The sequence below is a fragment of the Hibiscus syriacus genome, unplaced genomic scaffold (genome assembly GCF_006381635.1).
Source record: "Hibiscus syriacus cultivar Baekdansim isolate YM2019G1 unplaced genomic scaffold, ASM638163v2 tig00110410_pilon, whole genome shotgun sequence".
Classification (NCBI taxonomy): Eukaryota; Viridiplantae; Streptophyta; class Magnoliopsida; order Malvales; family Malvaceae; genus Hibiscus; species Hibiscus syriacus.
The window spans coordinates 676,590-696,005 of NW_024062726.1; the positions used below are offsets into that span (position 1 = coordinate 676,590).

The 19,416-nt window shown below is 33.3% G+C and overlaps 1 protein-coding gene across 1 annotated transcript; it reads left to right on the forward strand.

Annotated features, from left to right (window-relative positions):
- Positions 1-9,984: 9,984 nt before the first annotated feature.
- On the forward strand, positions 9,985-10,799 carry LOC120124033 (molybdate-anion transporter-like; the record flags this gene model as incomplete). Its single annotated transcript, XM_039142798.1, is given in 2 exon segments — positions 9,985-10,186; positions 10,189-10,799. Coding segments are annotated over 2 exon segments (726 nt in total), but the record flags the coding sequence as incomplete, so codon positions are not given.
- Positions 10,800-19,416: the final 8,617 nt, after the last annotated feature.

The following is a 19,416-nucleotide window of genomic DNA, read 5'->3' on the forward strand; positions in this document are numbered from 1 at the left end:
CAACCTCATGATTAGAAATCATGGCTGTTGGTCCATTGCACATAAACAACAAACATCAATGAAATACAAGTAATGAGATGACAATTATATAAATATTACTTCAGTCTATATAAGGATACACGTAGAATTAGTCTTATAAATTTTTAGAGACGGGTTTATAAAATCTTAGGAGTTAATCACTTTGATCCATACTTATCTATATCGAACTAGGCTACCAATATAATAATATTAGAACTTAGGGAATCTGGAATTGGGTGATACTGAAGGAAAGGAGTAGGAGAGAATGTTTTTTTTGGGGGGGGGGGGGCGGGTTTGCTTTTGCAAGAACCGAGGGTGCTTACCAAGAAGGAATAAAGCACATTCAAGACCGTCAAAGGTAAAGCCTTTTCTCTCTCTCTCTATCTTCTCTCAGTCAAGACAGATAACAAGTTATAGTTTTGGTTGGTCGGTCGGTCAGACATCATCCTTGTTATCCTTTGAAAAATGTGTTACATATAAGTTGTTTCAGAATGATCCCTAAATTGTGGAAATTAGCGTTAGGGGTACTGTTGGAAGAATGAGAAGGGAAAAGACCGTACAGAGAAAAGCAGTTGGAGAAAATTGGCTCGGAAATCCAAGGGAGAAAATCAAATCTAAAACTGTGTAGTGAATGAAATTCCATTCTCTTCCCATGTATGATGGAGGCACATGGAGTTGTGTGCAGCTTTAACTTTTGCAACGTACGCCAAGAACATGTAGTGCCTAAACCAGCCGATCTGATTTGATCAGTAATCTGTTGTTGAAAGACTACTATTCTACAAGGAGAGACTGAGATTCCAACTTGTTATTCTTCGTCATGATCCATTACGTTATCAATCATACCCATGCATGCATGCCCATGAAGTTTTAGATTCCCAAAGCTCCCCCACTCATTCCCTCCCACCTAGAAATGAGACGAGACAGATAGTAAGTTATTCAAATTAAACTCAATTAATGTTCGATCCAAATCGAATTTGATAATTTTAAACTCGTTAATTTTTGAATCGATTCAAGTCTATTTTTAAACTTTTTGAGTCGAGTTAAACTCATTAATATTCGAACTTGACTCGTATCGAACCCAACTCACACTTCTCTATGTTTAAGGGTTTGCTAGTTCTCTCTCTCAACCCCACCTAAAAGCCCCATATTTTGAAATTATGGTTTAAATCATATTCAAATAAAATTTAAAAATAACCCAAATTCATAAAAGTTATTAAGTGAAAATAGTACGTAATGTCATCTCTTGCTTGCATAAGCCACAAGTATTTCCTTTTCCTTAACAAGGTAAAAGAACAAATCTTTTGTATTCAAATTTCAAAACAATGTTGTTAAGGGAAAACCTAGGGGGTTTCCCACTGCCAAGAATCTTTGGGTATCTTCATTTTGATCTCTATCCCTCCATTGTTGTGGCTGGTTTTGGAGTTTTCTTGGGCCCCCACTGATAGATGTCGTCTTTTAGGCGAGTAGCATCCTAAGATGTCACCTTTTTAGCTGTCCAATGAATAAATATGACCAATTAATATCCCCTTTCGGGTTGGCACTATCCTATTAAAACACCATTATAGAATCCATTAAACCATTTTATTAGTTAAAAGAATGTTATTTTTTTTTGAGATTTTAAACTCGAACAATAGTTATGTTTGTAGAGTATACATTATTGTCTAAAAAGGGATTTTAAATAATATTACCATAAAATAACTCAGAGTATAAAAAAACCTACCATGTATCGATAAAAGAAAATTCAAATATGATGTAATAATTTAAAATAGATAAAAATAAACAATGTATATCAATTTTAAAATAATAATAATTTTATTTTTAATATTTTTTAAATGCTAATGTTTAAACACAACCGAGTAGCTCCGCATATATCAGTGTGCATCATTAGTTTATGTTTAGTCTTTTGTTGCATATGCCAAATCTAGGCGGGCATTCCGTGCATAGATATAGTTTTTTTTTCTATATGATTAATTTTCAATGTTGGTCCAAAAACATTACAATTTTTTTAATATAAAATTTTAGGGCTTAGTTATTAAGGCATCGCGTAATGACATCAGCTTTTTTATTGGATGCTAATTTATGACTCACAGATACAAGTGCATGAATATTAACATTATCTTCTTGTGTTATTAAATTGATCATACAAAGAGAATTAGTGAATGTGGAATGTCTTGCCAACTTTGCTCCACTGTTCATATGATTGCACTACGCGTACCTTTAATCAAGCTTAATTTGATATAGAAGTTTGCATAAATTGTTTTTGATATAGAAGCATGTGATTTTTGCATGGAAGAGAATTTTTAATTTTTAACTAAGTATATCCTTAATTATTTTATTTTAAAAAAGTGATTTTTAAATATTTATATGTGTACAAATCAATATATAAATTAATACAATGCATAAATTATCTAAAGTACTCCACCACACCCTTAAATGATAAGATAGTCAACGTTTAAGTATATTCGATCTCATATCCTTTTATAGATTCTATTGATAACAATACCACTTAAACTAAACTCAATCGACTATTTAATACTTATATTAAATACAATAAAGTATATATGAAATAACAATACATCATCACATAAAAGAGCAGTGATCAAGGCACTTTATTCACATCTCAATGATAAGAATCTTAATTTGTTTGACCCATCATTACGAAACAAATTAAGTTAAGATTATTAATGCTTAATTGATTAAGAAGAATTAGTAATTAAGCAATTAATGCGTAGTCTCTTATCAAATTGTCGAGGGTGCGGCGAAGAATACGCTATCAGATGGCCCCCAGAGTTTAGTGTACACAAAGGTTGGTTTGAAATTTGGAAGGAGGGTTTAAATAAAAATTATTAGATTCATTAAAATTATATACGTGACGATAAAGGGAGTGACTCTTTGGTTTTTCTACAATTTCAGGTAATTGTCTAGCATTGTAAGTAGGGATGGCATGGGTCGGGTTTTTTGTCCACCCGACCCGACCCGAGAACAAATGATCCTCCACCCGAGATTCGACCCGAACCCGACCGACATATAATTTAGAAACCCGAACCGATCCAAAATAATAAAAAATTATTTTTATTCAATAAAAAACAATGACTTAATTGAAGAAAAAAAATTATATATAGAGGGGTATTATTGTAATTATTTCTAAATATATAAGATAAAATTATATATTTTTCGGATCGGATTTGGTTGGGTGTTTTTCACCCTAAACCCGACCAGACCCGAACCCGATTTAAAAAAAAACCCGACCCGATCGTGTCGGATCAGAACCAATCGAATTTGGGTCCCATGCCCATCCCTAACGGTAAGCACAACTTTGAGTGATTCATGATGCTTTGCTACACACTTGAAGGCTTTGTTATTGTCACAATATGAGAGAGTTATTTGCTTAATATTTCTCATGAATTGAATAAGCCTATTGAAATTTTAAAATTCGATTCCAAATGATTATTCCTTCTGTCATAGACAATAGATGATATGCTTCGAGCTTTTTGGATTTACTTCTAGGGGATATTTGTTTAGCAGACAATATCATTATCAAAGGAAAAATCTTTTTCGAAATTATATTCCTACATTTGGTTTGCGGAAAAGATCGTTACTAGGTAATAACTTACTATCGATAGTAGCAGTTTTTTTTTATTAAAATGATGAGAATATCATTACCTCCAAATTAATAGTATTACACAATTCCTGTCACTTTAGACAAAAGTACCCATGAAATAATAAATTCTTTTCATATGGATCATTTTCAATTCTCATTCTTCGTGCTTTAATCAAAATTATAAACATAATAATAATACTATACAAAGAGTTTAATTTAGTAAAATATTAATAAATTTGAGTAATTAAAATTATTTCATATTTTTAATATTTAATATATTAACTAGTTATAATTTTGAGGTGAAAAATGATATTATTGTAAAAATTAATTATATAAAATAACATCTAATTTTGAGTTATTAAAAAACGAATCTTATCCAAAAATAATATTTTTGTCCACTTGAGACCATAATAATATTATTTTTATATCATGTTATATTATATATAAATAAATATGATACTTATGAAAACTATTTAAAAATATAAATTTAATATAATAAGTCTTAATATAAAAATAAGCTGTAACGCCCCGAATCCCGTGTTAGTAGTTCGGGTCAAACCGAAACCCATAAATTGAACCAAATGACCCATTAGAATGGTTTGGACTTATTTAAGTAGAGAATGAGCTTGAGTTAGGCCCAAAGGCTAGTGGTGATTCAAGTTGAAACTAGAAGCAGAGACACTAAAAGTGTAATTTACCCCTTGTTTATTTTGAAAGATGAAAACCCCTTCCCTATGATATGTTTTACGTGAACCACTCCCCTTACATTCCCACCAAACACTCTTATTATTCTTCCTTCTTTTCTCTCTTCTTATTCCTTTCTAAAGTTAAGATTATAAGGGTTTCAAGTGTAAGTTTGGTTAACCAAGGTAAGATTATTAATCTCCACCCTTTAAGCTTCAATTCAAGTTCCATTTCCCAAGTTTTAGACTTAGTTTCAAAAATGGGTTTTTGGGAAGTTTAAGAGAATCTATGGATTCTAGCTCGTTTTTGTGGATTCAAGTTATAGAAAGTGTTTTTAACTTTAATCCAACCACCCAGTCAAGCTAGAAATTCCTTTTCTTACTTTTGATTAGTGAAAGAAGTAGGAGAAAACTCAAGAATAAAGGGAAAAAAGAAGATATCCCTTGGGTGATTTAAGGACTTTCCTAGCAGCCAAGAATTCAAGGTAACACATTTATAACTTCTTCATATCACTGTGAGTCATTAGAGATGCATTCTAAGTTTAGAGTTGAGTTTTGGAGCATTCATGGTAGATTCCATGTTTTGTGATTTTTAGCATGTTTAAAGCCTTCTTTATGACCCCTAATAACAAATAAAACACTTAAACACTAATTAGGAACCTCAATAGGACTTTTTGGATGGCTAGTTAGGTGTTTTCGTGCCAAACCAGGGCACTTTGTAGCGATGGTATCAATACTATTCATCTTTAAGGCAAAACCTAAACAATATTAAAGATGTATTATCGATACTCTCTATAGAGGCATCAATACTAGGTATTTTTCAAAACATCGAACCTAATTTTGGTATTGATACTCAATCAAGTATCGATACTCCAACACCAGAGTATCGATACTCAGTAGAGTATCGATACTACCTTACCCAAATAACTTATATCAGTCTGGGGCTATAGATACCAGTAGGTGGGTATCAATAACAAAGGTTTATTATTGGTACTGAAGGGTTAGTATCGATACCCACAAAACATTTTTGGATAATTATTCCAAGGATTAAGGAATCAGTCTCGAGGTACCCCACATACTCAGATTAATAGCAGATAAGACTCCAAGTGATAACAATAATTTATATTAGAATAATAAAAACGGTAACTGTTAGGATCAAATAAAACTAGCATTGTTTGTACAATCGGGCAATCGGGGAACGATTAGGACACCTGGGTCACTTTAGTAAATGATACTAGCATCGAGCAATAAAATCAGTCCGAATATCCTTAGGTAGTGCGCGAGGCACTTTAAACTGACTAACTAGGGCTGAGGCCCAAAACTCATGAGGGGTGGGTTAGTTGATGGTGTTGTGTCCGATGTAGATATTCAAGGCCTCATCCTCAGTAGACTAAAGGGGTGCGTGAGCTCCAAGATGCACAACCCTCAGCCGCACCATGATGTCTACCGTAGAGTAGAGAGTGCAGTATACGAGTATACTCACTGTTGCATTTTACTAGTTAGCTTGAGCATCTATTGAGCACTCTTAGTATGACTTAGTTGTTAGTGTGACACTAGGCTAGTGAGCTCAGTGTTTGGAATTTGTTTTCTTAAGAAGGTTAGTAGGAGAAGCAGTTGAAGAGCTTTTTGTTCAGCCGAGGTCCAAGCCGATATTCAATGTAGAGTACTCCTCAAGATTATCTTTTAGAGGGCATGTATATTTGTAGATCCCTTTCTTTTTGTATATTCGAGTCGTAACTCATTTTAAAGTAGTCTATATATTTTGATTTAATTATTTTAGGAGCTCCTGATGTAAATATTTTATATAATTGTTGTTAATTATTTTATTATGAGTATTTTCAAAGGAATTTTTTAATTTAAGAAAAGTTAAGAAAATTTTTGTTAGCCACTCTGTTGGTTCCGTTTGGCATTCTAATTGGTCAACTGTGTGTCGTACTGGTTTAGAGTATTGCATAAGTGCCTAAACTATACTCAAAATTAACTTTTGGTGCCTAAAGAATTTTTCGCTAAAAATATGTGCCTAAAGTTTTCTCTGTTACACTTTTAGGTGCTTACCGTTGAAAAAATGTTAAGTGACACATGTCATGTCTAGATTTTTTTTTAAATATTGTTAAATAGTATTTTATTTTAAAAAATATAAATGTGACACGTATCACTTAACGATTTTTTAACGGTAGGCACTTAAAAATATAATTGAGAAAACTTTAGGCACCTATTTTTAACGAAAAATTCTTTAGGAACTAAAACATTTTTCGAGGCATTCTTTAGGCACTTATTTTTGTATTAAGTCATATAATAATTATATTAATTATATGTTAAATTATAATTTAATATTAAAGTTTAATTTGTTAACCAACGAGGTTGGTTCAAGTGGTAAGCAACTTGATATTATTTAAACAGGTCTCGAGTTTGAGTCTTTGTTTATGCAGAAAATATTCATTGGGAGATTCACCCATCAAAGCCAAGTGTGCGATGTGGGTCTGTCCGGATTAGTTAGGGCAAAGTCCAGAAACCAAGAGGGTAACCAAAATTTCCAAATTTCAAAATAGGATAATCAACTAGGTACCAATTTCTGGGCGCTGTGGGGGTACTAATCCTTCCCCACGCGTAACCGACTTCTGAACACGATTTACACTACAACAAATTTTCTTATTAGTGACATCTAGGTTATTGTCACTAAAACCTTAATTTATGTCACTAGATGTATTTTGTGATGTAAAAGTCAATGTCACGAAGATCGTCACCCTAGGTGTGTCACTAAATGTCAAAAGCGACGATGTATGTGTTATCATCATATATTGTTAAATATATAGTGACACTAATGGATAACGTCACATTTTAATTTGCATTCAGTTATAATTACTTTTGTCACCAAATGATATACATTTTCGTCATTAATAAATAATATTGTCACCAATAACACAATAATTTCATTGTATACGCGACGAACAGAAAATTGTCACATTGTTAGTAACATAGTATATCGTCACCTAATAGTAGCATGATTGACATTTATATATAACGTCACTATATAATTAATATTCAATGACAACTAATTATGTCATTAAATTATGTAAAATTTCGTTATTGATTATTTATAGCGTCATGGATAATACATTAAAATCAACCTATATGTGACGAAAGAGATATTGTCACATTTTTAGTGACATAATATAAATGTTACCTAATAATATTATGAATGACGTTTATGAATAACGTCATTTTATAATTTATATTCTATGACAGTTGGTTACGTCACTAAATTAAATAAGATTTCGTTATTGATAATTTATATTTTCACAAATAATGCATTAAAATCAACTTATACATGACGAAAGAGATATTGTAGCAAAACAAAAATAATTTATATTCTATGACATTTTTAATGACAATATAAAATAAAATAAAATTATTTATACTGTAGACACTCATTTGCGTATGTATTTTTTATTATAATATATAGTATATGTATCATATGATATGAATATTATATTATATACTATAATTATAATAAACATATATTAATTTTTTTATTTATTTTCGTTTTGTCTTCAGGATCAGACCCTAAGCCCATTACAAATAAAGAACACGTGCGTAGTCCAACAGTGGACCCAACAACACGCGCAGCCCGGATCCAAGTCCTCAACCCGAAGCTAACCTGGAGCATTCAGAACTGGCCTGCTGGAGTGACCCACATCGGTTAGGGTTGTTGAAACCCTAACCCTATCTCTTAAGCGGCACATGCTCCCTTCTCTCCCCTGCGCCACTTTTCACGGCAGTACACCCCAACGATCAGGTTTCTCATCTCCGCAACGTCCGGCGCAAGAAAGGCAAGCCAACAAACAACAAGCATCAATGTTATACTCGGAATCAAACACTCAATATAACCTAAAAATAGGATTTTTTTTTACTTATAAATTGATGTAAACCGAGCACAAGGGGGACACGATTGACAGAAAAATATTACGAGACAAATACAGAGAAGAAACGAGAGAAACAGAAACACGAAAAATCATGGGAAGAACAGAGGAAGACTCGAACGAAAACCAAAAAAAATAAAAAAGGGGTACTAGATTCATTCGAAGTTAAAAAAAGAGAGAACGGGGGGATCCATTGGAGAAAACTAGAAATCATTTCTCAAATACAAAGAAGGAAACAAAGAGCCAAGTAAAAAACCTGACCTTTCTATTCGAAGAAGGCAATTTTCGTTCACCAGAGCCAAGAACATTCAAAAGGGGTAATTTCAATCGATCAAAGGTAATTATTCGAATAGGATTTTTAAATTTAAATTTAAATTCTTAATTTTCGCAATTAAAGACAACCGACAAATTAATTGGTACCGAAAGGGTGGTTCAAGGGTGTTAATCCTTCCTTGACCGTAACCGACTCTCGAACCTGACATATTTCTGGTAAAATGCAGATCAGGTAAGATGGTGTCCAACCTACCTAAATGTTTTAAAATGGTCGGTGACGACTCTAACCCAATTATTCAAGTCGAAACTCAATTCTGGGGCCCAACCGAAAGACGGTTCCGACATATACAAATCTAAATAAAAAATAAAATAGTTCACTTATTGCAAAATAATAAGATTTAAACAAATATTTCACTAAATACATAATAATTTCATTTCTATAAATATAAAAATATTTATATGTTTACAGAAAATAAAAATAATAAGATAATAATATGACTTGTGGAATATTTCGTTGTAGCAATCTCAATCTCAATCCAATCCAAACCTGGTGCCATCCTAAAACATATAAAAAAATTATAAATACTTTCACCAGCTTTTGCAATCAGTTACTCTTAGATATTAAAGGGAATTGCAAAGGTGAATTAAACCACAACCAAAATCATCAATTATTATAGCACAACTGCTCTCCACTGGCAGAGCATTCTACAACTTAATTCATAAACACAACAGTTAGGTTACACTGAGAGAATGATTCGTTTGCAATCCAACTACATTGATAATTATGCTAAATTGCAGAATTTTGCAAACTTACACTAAAATGATGCTAATAACAATATTTTCAATCAGTTTAAATGGAAATGTAAATAAATTAACATAATAAAAAAGAAGGAAATAAATTCAGAATTCACAAACACATGCACGTAAAGGAAGCATAAAACATAGCAGAGTTTGAGCATACCTTGTGAAGGTGAAATTTTACATCAACAACATTTATTTATTAAATGAAGGATTATCAATGAGAAAAGGAAACAAGGCATGCACATGTTTTTGAATGAGCTTTCCAATCAGATTGCACAATATCGAATAATAAAAGCAGCAACGTTTAACAAAATTTAAAAGAAAAAACTAACAATTATTTTGTAAAGAGTAGCAACGTTTAGCAAAATTTAAAAGAAAAAACTAACAATTATTTTGTAAAAGACAGTAGCGTTTAGCAAAAATTTAAAAGAAAAAACTAACAATTATTTTGTAAAAAGCAACAACATTTAGCAAAAAATCAGAAATCGAATAATAAAACTAACCCTAAACCATATGAATTCAACAATATCGAAAAAAACATATTTAACAGGCAAGAAAATAAATTTCAAATAAAACAAACAATTACCTGCAAATTAAAGTTGAAGAAACATTTGTACTACTGCAATCTGAATCAAAACAAAAAAAATTATAAAAATAATAAAACTATTGTAATACCCTAATTTTTTAATCATGGACAGAAAATTTTGGAGACCCTTCAGAAAACAAGGACCTGCCGGCCCAGTTCAGGGGCGCTGCTGTAGCAATAGCTTCTGATGAAAAAATTGCTTTGCTGGGTGCCATCCAGTCTCTGTTTGAAGGTTCAATGTATACATTTGTCTTCCTCTGGACTCCTGCTTTGAGCCCCAACGAAGAAGAGATTCCTCACGGTTTCATTTTGCCACATTCATGTTGGCGATGTTGGGAAGCTCCCTTGCATCTCGATTGATGGCTCGCTCATCACTGAGGGTAGAAAGTTACATGCAGATCGTTTTCGTGGTTTCCTCTGTTTCTCTAATTCTTCCGATTGTAACCAATTTCTTGGTAGCACCTTCCAAAGTGAAAGGCGGAAGCATCTCGTTCGCAGGTTGTCTTCAGCTTCTTGGCTTCTGTACTTTCGAGGCTTGTGTGGGAATATTCTGGCCATCCATTATGCAAATGAGATCCCAATACATCCCCGAGGAAGCTAAGAGCACCATTATGAACTTCTTCCGCATTCCTCTCAACATCTTTGTCTGCATCGTGCTGTATAACGTTGATGCATTCCCCATCACTGTCATGTTCAGCATGTGCTCGATCTTCCTCTTCGTCGCTTCCAACTTGCAAAGACGACTGATGGCAATATCAGAAAAACCAAAGATCGAAAATTGGTCGGCGATGAAGGAAAGGGACCCCGAGGCTGATCCACTAAACGAATGAAAAGGAAACCAAGGATATGATAACAACAACATAATTCATTCCTAATATACTCTTGCATGAGGGTTATATTTTACATTGATTTTTACTGTAGCTTTTAGGAGCTTTTAGAAATGAAACCATGTCCATAGGAATGAAAAAACCAAATGAAAAAAATTTACCTTTCTTCTTCGTCAGTAGGTTTCTTTTCATCGTTGGGGGGCCTTGAGCAATAGAGAGCCACAGTGGCCATTTTGTTTCGTTTGGGGTGGGAAGAAGAGTAAAGAAAGAAGAGAATAGGAGATGGGAAGTAGATAGAAATGGCGCAAGGAGATAGGGGGTCTCTAAATGTGATTAGGTTTTAATTAAACCTAAACAAACCCATGGGACAGGCCTTAAAACGTGATCGTTTGGAAAAGTCCAAATTTTGGAAAGTATGGGATAATTTCATGTGAAAGGTCCAATCTTTTGTAACATTGTGATTCAGCAATTGTATGAATTTTCAGTTTTTCAGTTTTGAGCTTCACTTTTTAAACTCTTTCATTTTTGTCCTGTTATGTGTATTTGCCTCCTTTATTGGGATTTTTGCATTTAATATATTATTTTAACAGTATTCATCTTAGACCAGCTTGTTATTTAGGGGTTTATTTCCATCTTGATATGTATGTTTCACATTATTCGCTTTTGTTGCCATGATATTTGATGGTTTTGTTATTTGGTTCTAAAAGTTACCATTTTTTCGTTGTGATCACTCGTTTTCATGTTTTGATAAGTCTTTGTTATTGCATTTCGATATTCCATGTTCGCATATTTTATATTAAATCCATTAACCCTCGTTATGTTATGTATGTATGTGTATCAAACCATGTACTTGGATACGCGTTGCTGTTTTGTGAAAGTATAATATGCCAAATATATATATGTAACGCAAAGGATGTTTTATATATTAAACAATATTTATTCCATACATTATTGCATTACTCTACTGTATATATGCATATTGTAGGTACCTTTTTATCAGGGTATAAACCGTTAATATTATCATTAATAAAAAACCTTGGTGCATACAGGTCTTAGGTTTTATTTTGATTAAATTGTATGAAACCTCGTGTGTATAACTCGACTAATATCAAATAATTAGATTAAGGGTGATATCCTTTTATTTTAAAATTATCTTAAGGGGTTTGTCTTAACTTATTAGAGAGCCAATTTTGACGATTTTAAACTGAAAGTATATCCCGAAAGTGAAACCTAAAAAAAGTGATTCTTCACTTAAAATTTAAGAACAAAAAAAAAGTAAATGTTCGGTTATTATATTATCTTATTAAGGGTGAAACCCTCTTGTTAACTTAAAAAATTGATTCTTCATCTAAAAAACTTTGAATGTGAGATAATCTAATATAGAATAATGTCAATAAAATAAACTCTATAAATTGCTTTATTTAATAAGATTGTAAGATTATCTTACTTTTTAACATTAAGTGACATAATTTCATGACATCTTTTAAAATCGTCATTTAAAAAAGAGAGATAAAAATAAGTGACAAATAATTGATTTTGTAGTGCTAAAACTATTTTTTTATAATAATAAACCCTTTTATTTGAAAACGTCGAGCATGCACCCTTTTAGCTAATTTTCGGTTTCAGTCTGTCCTGGGTTTTGATTGTAAATCGGTAGTGGGATTAGATGAATTTGATGTAATGGGTAAATGCTAAATCGGCTTTGTTTGGGTTTATTGGTTAAAGTATTGGGTCTGATGGGTTTAGGTTTTGTACATGGGTTGTATTGGGACATTTGTGATTGATTTAAAAAAAAATGTTTCCTGTTTATGAAAACCTGAATTATCGAACCAAACTGAAAAAATCGGTTTCACATATTTTGATTTTTTAACCATTCGGTTTCGGTTTAAATTTTAAAAACTCGCTTATTTCGGTTCGGTTCAATTTTTAGTAAAAATCCGAACGAACCGAATACACACCTACGTAACGTCATATAGAAATTTTGTCATAAATTGACAAATTTGTTGTAGTGTTATGATTTTTCGCAGACCCAAATTTGATATTTTTTATAAAATAAAATATTTTATTAAAATTATGCGATTTTTGGTGTTCCAATCACACCTTAAAATGATTGGTGTCGACTCCTTACATTTCAAAATCTTTAAAAAAAAAACTCCAAATCGTATTAGTTTTTTCTCTCACTCGGACGAAAAACGGTGACGACAATTACATTGGATCGATATAGTATGCTTCAGCCTTATCTGTTGCGGAAGATGGCTATCGAATAAAGAAAAATCACAACTGATAATTTGAGAAAATAAAAATGAAGATAAAAGAGATAAAATTTATGTGGAAAACCCCTAAATAATATAGGGTAAAAACCATGGGCAACGGTAGAAGAATTTCACTATAAGAAAATAGGAATTACAAATTCTCTCAATCTACCAAGGAGAAAACAATGATAATTCTCTCTTGAAAAAAAAGGAGAAAACAACTCTCAAGAAACTCTCTAAATTCTCTCTAGTATTGGAAGAAAGCTAGAATGCTTTGGGATGGTTTTGAAGCTAAATGAGCTAGGGTATTTATAGTAGAAGCTTTAAGGACTAATCTTGAAAATACCCTAAATTAAAATGACTTAATGTGAGATTTTGTCATGTCACTTTTCAACCATTATTAGTGCCAACTATTAACCATTATTGTTGTCAACTTACAATGCATTATGAACCATTATTATGCATTATACAACTATTATTAGTTGTATGACAACTAATAATTTTGCATGATAACTAATAATCTCCCACTTGAAGATTTGATTAGAATAATCATATCTTCACACCATTGTTTCTACCTTGTACCTTCATGTTGCTTACGTTTCTAACAGGCTACAAGAGGATCTACACCAGGTAAATTTATCAGCGTTGATCGCCTTTGTCATGAAATCTGCTATGTTGTCTTTGGTATGGATCTTCTGCATATCTACCGTCCATTCTTCCACCTTTTCACGAATGAAATGGTATTGAACTTGTATGTGCTTTTTCCTTGAATGAAATGCTGGATTCCTTGCTAGATACAAGGCGCTTTGATTGTCACAAAACTGAGAACATACTCTTGATTGTGCCCAAGCTCCTCCAATAGCATCTTCAACCAAATTGCTTTTTTACTGGCTTGTGTAGCTGTTACATATTCTGCTTCTGTTGTGGATGTAGGCACAACTGACTGTAATTTTGAAACCCATCTTACAGCTCCACCAACGAATTTAAACACATATCATGTAGTAGATTTGCTTTTATCCAAATCCCCTGCATAGTCAGAATCAACATACCCATTGATAAGTAAATTTGATCCTCCGTAACATAATGCAACATTTGAGGTCCCTTTGATGTATCTCAGGATCCTCTTTACTGTATTCCAATGCTTTTTTCCTGGATTCGCCATGTACCGACTAACCACTCCTACTGCTTGTGCAATGTCTGGTCTTTTGCATATCATAGCGAACATTAAACTTCCCACTGCCGATGCATACGGTACTCGAGACATCTCCATCCTCTCTTCTTCACTGCTAGGACTCATACTGGAGGATAATTTGAAGTTAATAGGAAGAGGGGTAGAAATTGGCTTACAATCTTGCATGTTGAATCGTGACAAGATCTTCTTTAAGTAATTCTTTTGTGAAAGCCAAATCTTCATATTACTTCTGTCTTGGTGAATTTGTATCCCTAGAATCTTGTTTTCTAATCCCAAGTTCTTCATTTCAAATTCCCTAGCCAGTTGTGCCTTCAATTCTTTAATATGATCTTTGTTGGGTCCTGCAACCAATATGTCATCCATATACAACAGTAATATAACAAAATTGTTATCACCAGACCTCTTGAAATAAGCACAAGGGTCTACATTAAGTCTATTGTATCCAAGGCACATACTGAAGGAATCAAATCTCTTATACCAACACCTTGGCGCCTGCTTTAGCCGTACAGAGATTTGTTCAACCTGCAAACCAAGTTCTTCTTTTCTTTTTCTTCAAAACCTTCAGGCTGGAGCATGCAAATTTTCTTCAAGATTTCCATGAAGAAAAGATGTTTTAACATCTAGCTGCTCTAGATGTAAGTTCAATATAGAACACATTGCCAAAACTACTCGAACTGTTATTAGTCGAACCACAGAATAAAATATTTCATTGAAATCAATATCTTCTTTTTGAGCATATCCTTTGACCACTAGTCTTGCACGATACCTCTCAACTTGATCATCACCATTTCGCTTGATTTTGAAGACCCATTTGTTACCAATTGGCTTCCTTCCTTGTGGTAGTGGCACAAGGTCCCATGTATTATTTTTATGAAGGAATTCAATTTCTTCTTGCATCGCCATCATCCACAATGAAGCATCTGAGCTGTTTATTACCTCCTGGTATGTTGATGGCTCACCGTCCTCTATTAAAAGACAATATGCAATATTACCTTCTATAACATAATCTGAGTGCCAATTGGGACGTCTTCTCACACGATCTGATTGACGAGTTATTGGAACTTCAGAACTCTCTGGTTCTTGTTCATCATGTGTTGGTTCTGCTTCAGAAGAATCTCCTTGTTCAAACTCTTTTTCCACATGTATCTGTATAGTCTCTGACTTTTCAGTGCTATCATCGTCTTCTTTTCTTTGTAGTTTATCTTCTACAAAGATAACATCCCTGCTAATGATCACTTTGCGGGCAGTGGGATCCCACAAACGATACCCCTTTACTCCATTAGCATACCCCAAGAATTTTCATTTCCTGGATTTTGGATCCAACTTTGAAATTTCTTGGGCGTTGTACATCACGTACACAATACTTCCAAATACATGGAGGTTTAAATATTCAGTTGGTTTACCAGTCCACATCTCCATTGGTGTCTTCAGCTCTATTGTAGTTGATGGAGCTCGATTCACCAAATAACAGGCGGTATTGACTGCTTCTGCCCATAATGATTTTTCTAGGCCTGCATCCCTCAACATTGCTCTTGTTCTTTCTAACAAGGTTTTGTTCATCCGCTCTGCCACTCCATTTTATTGAGGAGTGTTTGCCACTGTGAACTGTCTTTTGATGCCTTCTTTCCTGCAAAAGTCATCAAATTCTTCACTTGTGTATTCTCCTCCATTATATGTTCTGAAACACTTGATCTTATTTCCAGAATCAAGTTCCACCCGCGCTTTGAAGTTTTTGAAAGTGGAAAACACATCTGACTTCTTCTTAATAGGGTACACCCAACATCTCTTGGAGTAGTCATCAATAAATAAGACAAAGTATTTTGCTCCGCCTAGGGATGTAACTGGTGCTTGCCATACATCAGAGTGAACCAATTCTAGAACACTTTTGGCTCTGGAATTTTACGTGTTGAATTTCAACCGGTACTACTTACTTGTTATGCAATGCTCACACAAAGGAAGTGATATATTTGTTAAGCCTGCAAGTAGCTTTTTCTCCATAAGGACTTTCATTCATTGTTCTGACATGTGTCCAAGTTTCTGATGCCATAGCATTTCAGAATCTGAACTACATGAGGCAACAGAGGCTTCTGCTTCTAGCAAAGTTTCTTCATTCAGCATGTACAAGTTTGCAACTATCTTTTCACCTTTCAGCGCCACAAGCGCTCCACGGAAAACCTTCATGATTCATTTCCGTGTTTCAATCTTACTTGCATTATTATCCAACAATCCGTAGGATAATAAATTTTTCTTTAGGCCTTTCACGTGCCGCACATCTCGAACAACTTTAATTGTTCTATCATACATCTTCAATTTGATGGTTCCCAAGCCAATGATCTCTAAAGCATGTCATTTGAACTATATACAGATCCTCCTGAGACAGGTTCATAATGATGAAACATTCTCTTCTTGAGGTCATGTGATATGTTGCTCCCGAATCAATGAGCCATATGTCTGCATATCTCTTTCTACCTTCTATGGTGGTTGACGCTTCACAACATATAACATCTCCATCATCTGAAGTGTTTGCAGTATTGCCTTGTGGATTGGAGTTTTTATTTAGACTCCAAAAATCCTTCTTCAAGTGACCCTTCTTTCCACAGTTGTAGCACTTTAAATTCTTCTTGCTTCTCGACTTCGATCTACCATGTTTGTGACTGCTACTTTGGCCACATTCTGTTGATCTCCCTCTCATCGTTGTCAATGCTTCTGCTTGTTGCAGATTTACTTGTCTGTCTTCCTTGTTCTTGCGCCGATTTTCTTCTTGTAGAACAGCAGCTGCAACGTCATCGAAGACTAGACTAGTGACATTACTGTTTGTCAAGTTGATGATGAGTTGATCATATGAATCCGGTAAACTTTGAATTAGAAGTTCAACACGTTCTTATTCTACTATTTTACAGCTTAAGGATGTAAGCTGGGAAAATAAAGTGTTCAGTGTGTTTAAGTGCTCCGTCACTGAAGTAGATTCTGACATCCGGAGAGTGTACAATTTATTCTTAAGGAAAATTTTATTGTGCAACGATGTGGCCTCGTACAATTTGGTGAGATGAGCCCATATTTCCTTAGCTGTCTTCTTCTCCTCGATGCTTGACAATACTTCATTTGCTAACTAGATGAAAATTTTCCATAGTATTCCCGTCCATTTCGATCCATTTGTTGTCGTCTGTGAAATCTACCGGCCTTTCACTGATAGCTGTTAGACAACCGTCTTTCCTCAGGATGACCTTCATCTTTAATTTCCACAATGAGAAATTTCTCCTATTAAATTTTCAATATCAAATTTCGTTGCCATAGTTTCTATTACGGATAGCTCCCACTATTTCATTATCGTGAATAGTTCTCTAGAACCTTCAAAGAATGGGTAATACCTTTTTACTTTCTTATGTTGGAGGATCCACCTTTTGGTGGCAACCACAAAGACAATAAGCAGATATTACACACTTAAATATGGCTCGGATACCAATTGTTGCGGAAGACGACTATCGAATAAAGCAAAATCACAACTGATAATTTGAGAAAATAAAAATGAAGATAAAAGAGACACAAAATTTACGTGGAAAACCCCTAAATAATATATGATACAAACCACGGGCAACGGTAGAAGAATTTCACTATGAGAAAATAGGAATTACAACTTCTCTCAATATACCAAGGAGAAAACAATGATAATTCTCTCTAGATAAAAAGGAGAAAACAACTCTAAAAAAACTCTCTAAATTCTCTATAGTATTGGAAGAAAGCTAGAATGCTTTGGGATGTTTTTGAAGCTAAATGAGCTAGGGTATTTATAGTAGAAGCTTTAAGGACTAATCTTGAAAATACCATAAATTATAATAACTAAATGTGAGATTTTACCATGTCACTTTTCAACCATTATTAATGCCAACTATGATCCATTATTGTTGCCAACTTACAATGCATTATGAACCATTATTATGCATTATACAATTATTATTAGTTGTATGACAACTAATAATTTTACATGACAACTAATATTATCTAGTCAATACAAGAGTTTTATACACCAATAGCATCGAAATCGATATATGTTGTGTATACACATGGATAGTCCATTTTATTTACCGACCTCAAATTTTCGTTGATTTCGTTTAACAGTAAACTTTTGATTAGATGCCTCCCCAATCATTATTCTTCATAGGTTATCATCCATCACAATACGACTTAGACGTGTTAATGAACCAATATACCTCATTAGTTCATGGTGATATTAAACAAACTGTCGTTAGCAGTGACGATGGAATCTAATACATAACCGACACCTCATTGTGAATCTAATTCACATAGAGGTTGTACGTGAATGAAAGATATTTTTTTCTTTTACATTTATAGTAAATATCAATCTCAATAATTTTAATATAAAAATTTTATTTTTATTTAAATAATATAATTTTTTTTCAAGTATTTATCAATTATTAATTAATTAATTAATTATTTAATTACTAACTATTTTGCACGAACCAACTTACCTCATTGGTTAAAGGAACTGTTATAGTTTCTATAGGTCACATGTTCGAACACCAACGGCTGCAGCAGGGTGATTGAGCGTAAATCGTTGAGAGTATTTAGAACAAATACTACTTTGTAATTAACTTAGTTTAATAAAAAATAATTATTAATTATTTATATCATAAATTATGTAAACATGAATTATATAAAAAATTTATTTAAATGAATCAAGATTGTAAATTAAAAAAAAGTTCATTAAAATATGAAAAAATAAATAATAATAATTTAATAATTTCATTAATTAAAATAATTAAATTTCAAATATTTCATTGGAGATGCAAATAGCAATTTGTGTCTTTTTTTTAACACTGGAATTGCATTAACCATAAATAGCATCAGTCATTATGATAGAGCAAATAAAGTTAGGATAATCATCAGCAAAAGAAACAGATGAGCGAGAATGACACCCAATAAGCTAAGGAATGAGCAGCTAAATTTGAAGAATGAAGATACATGTTATTCGCATGGATGGGTTATCAGCCAAAGACGGAGAGCCTCCTCAAGATGAAAACGATACACCGATAAATCCAATGTTTCACGCATCAGCTGACGGACTATGTTTGTAGAATCACACTCAATGATAACCTGTGGAGCACCCAAAGAGAGACCCAAAAGGAGGCCGATGGATATCGCATAAGCTTCGGCGATACAAGGCTCACCCCTAATCTCCAAAGAAAGTGTCTGTCCTGCAATCACCATACCTGCTTCATCTCGAGCAAGAATCTCAACTGCCAGA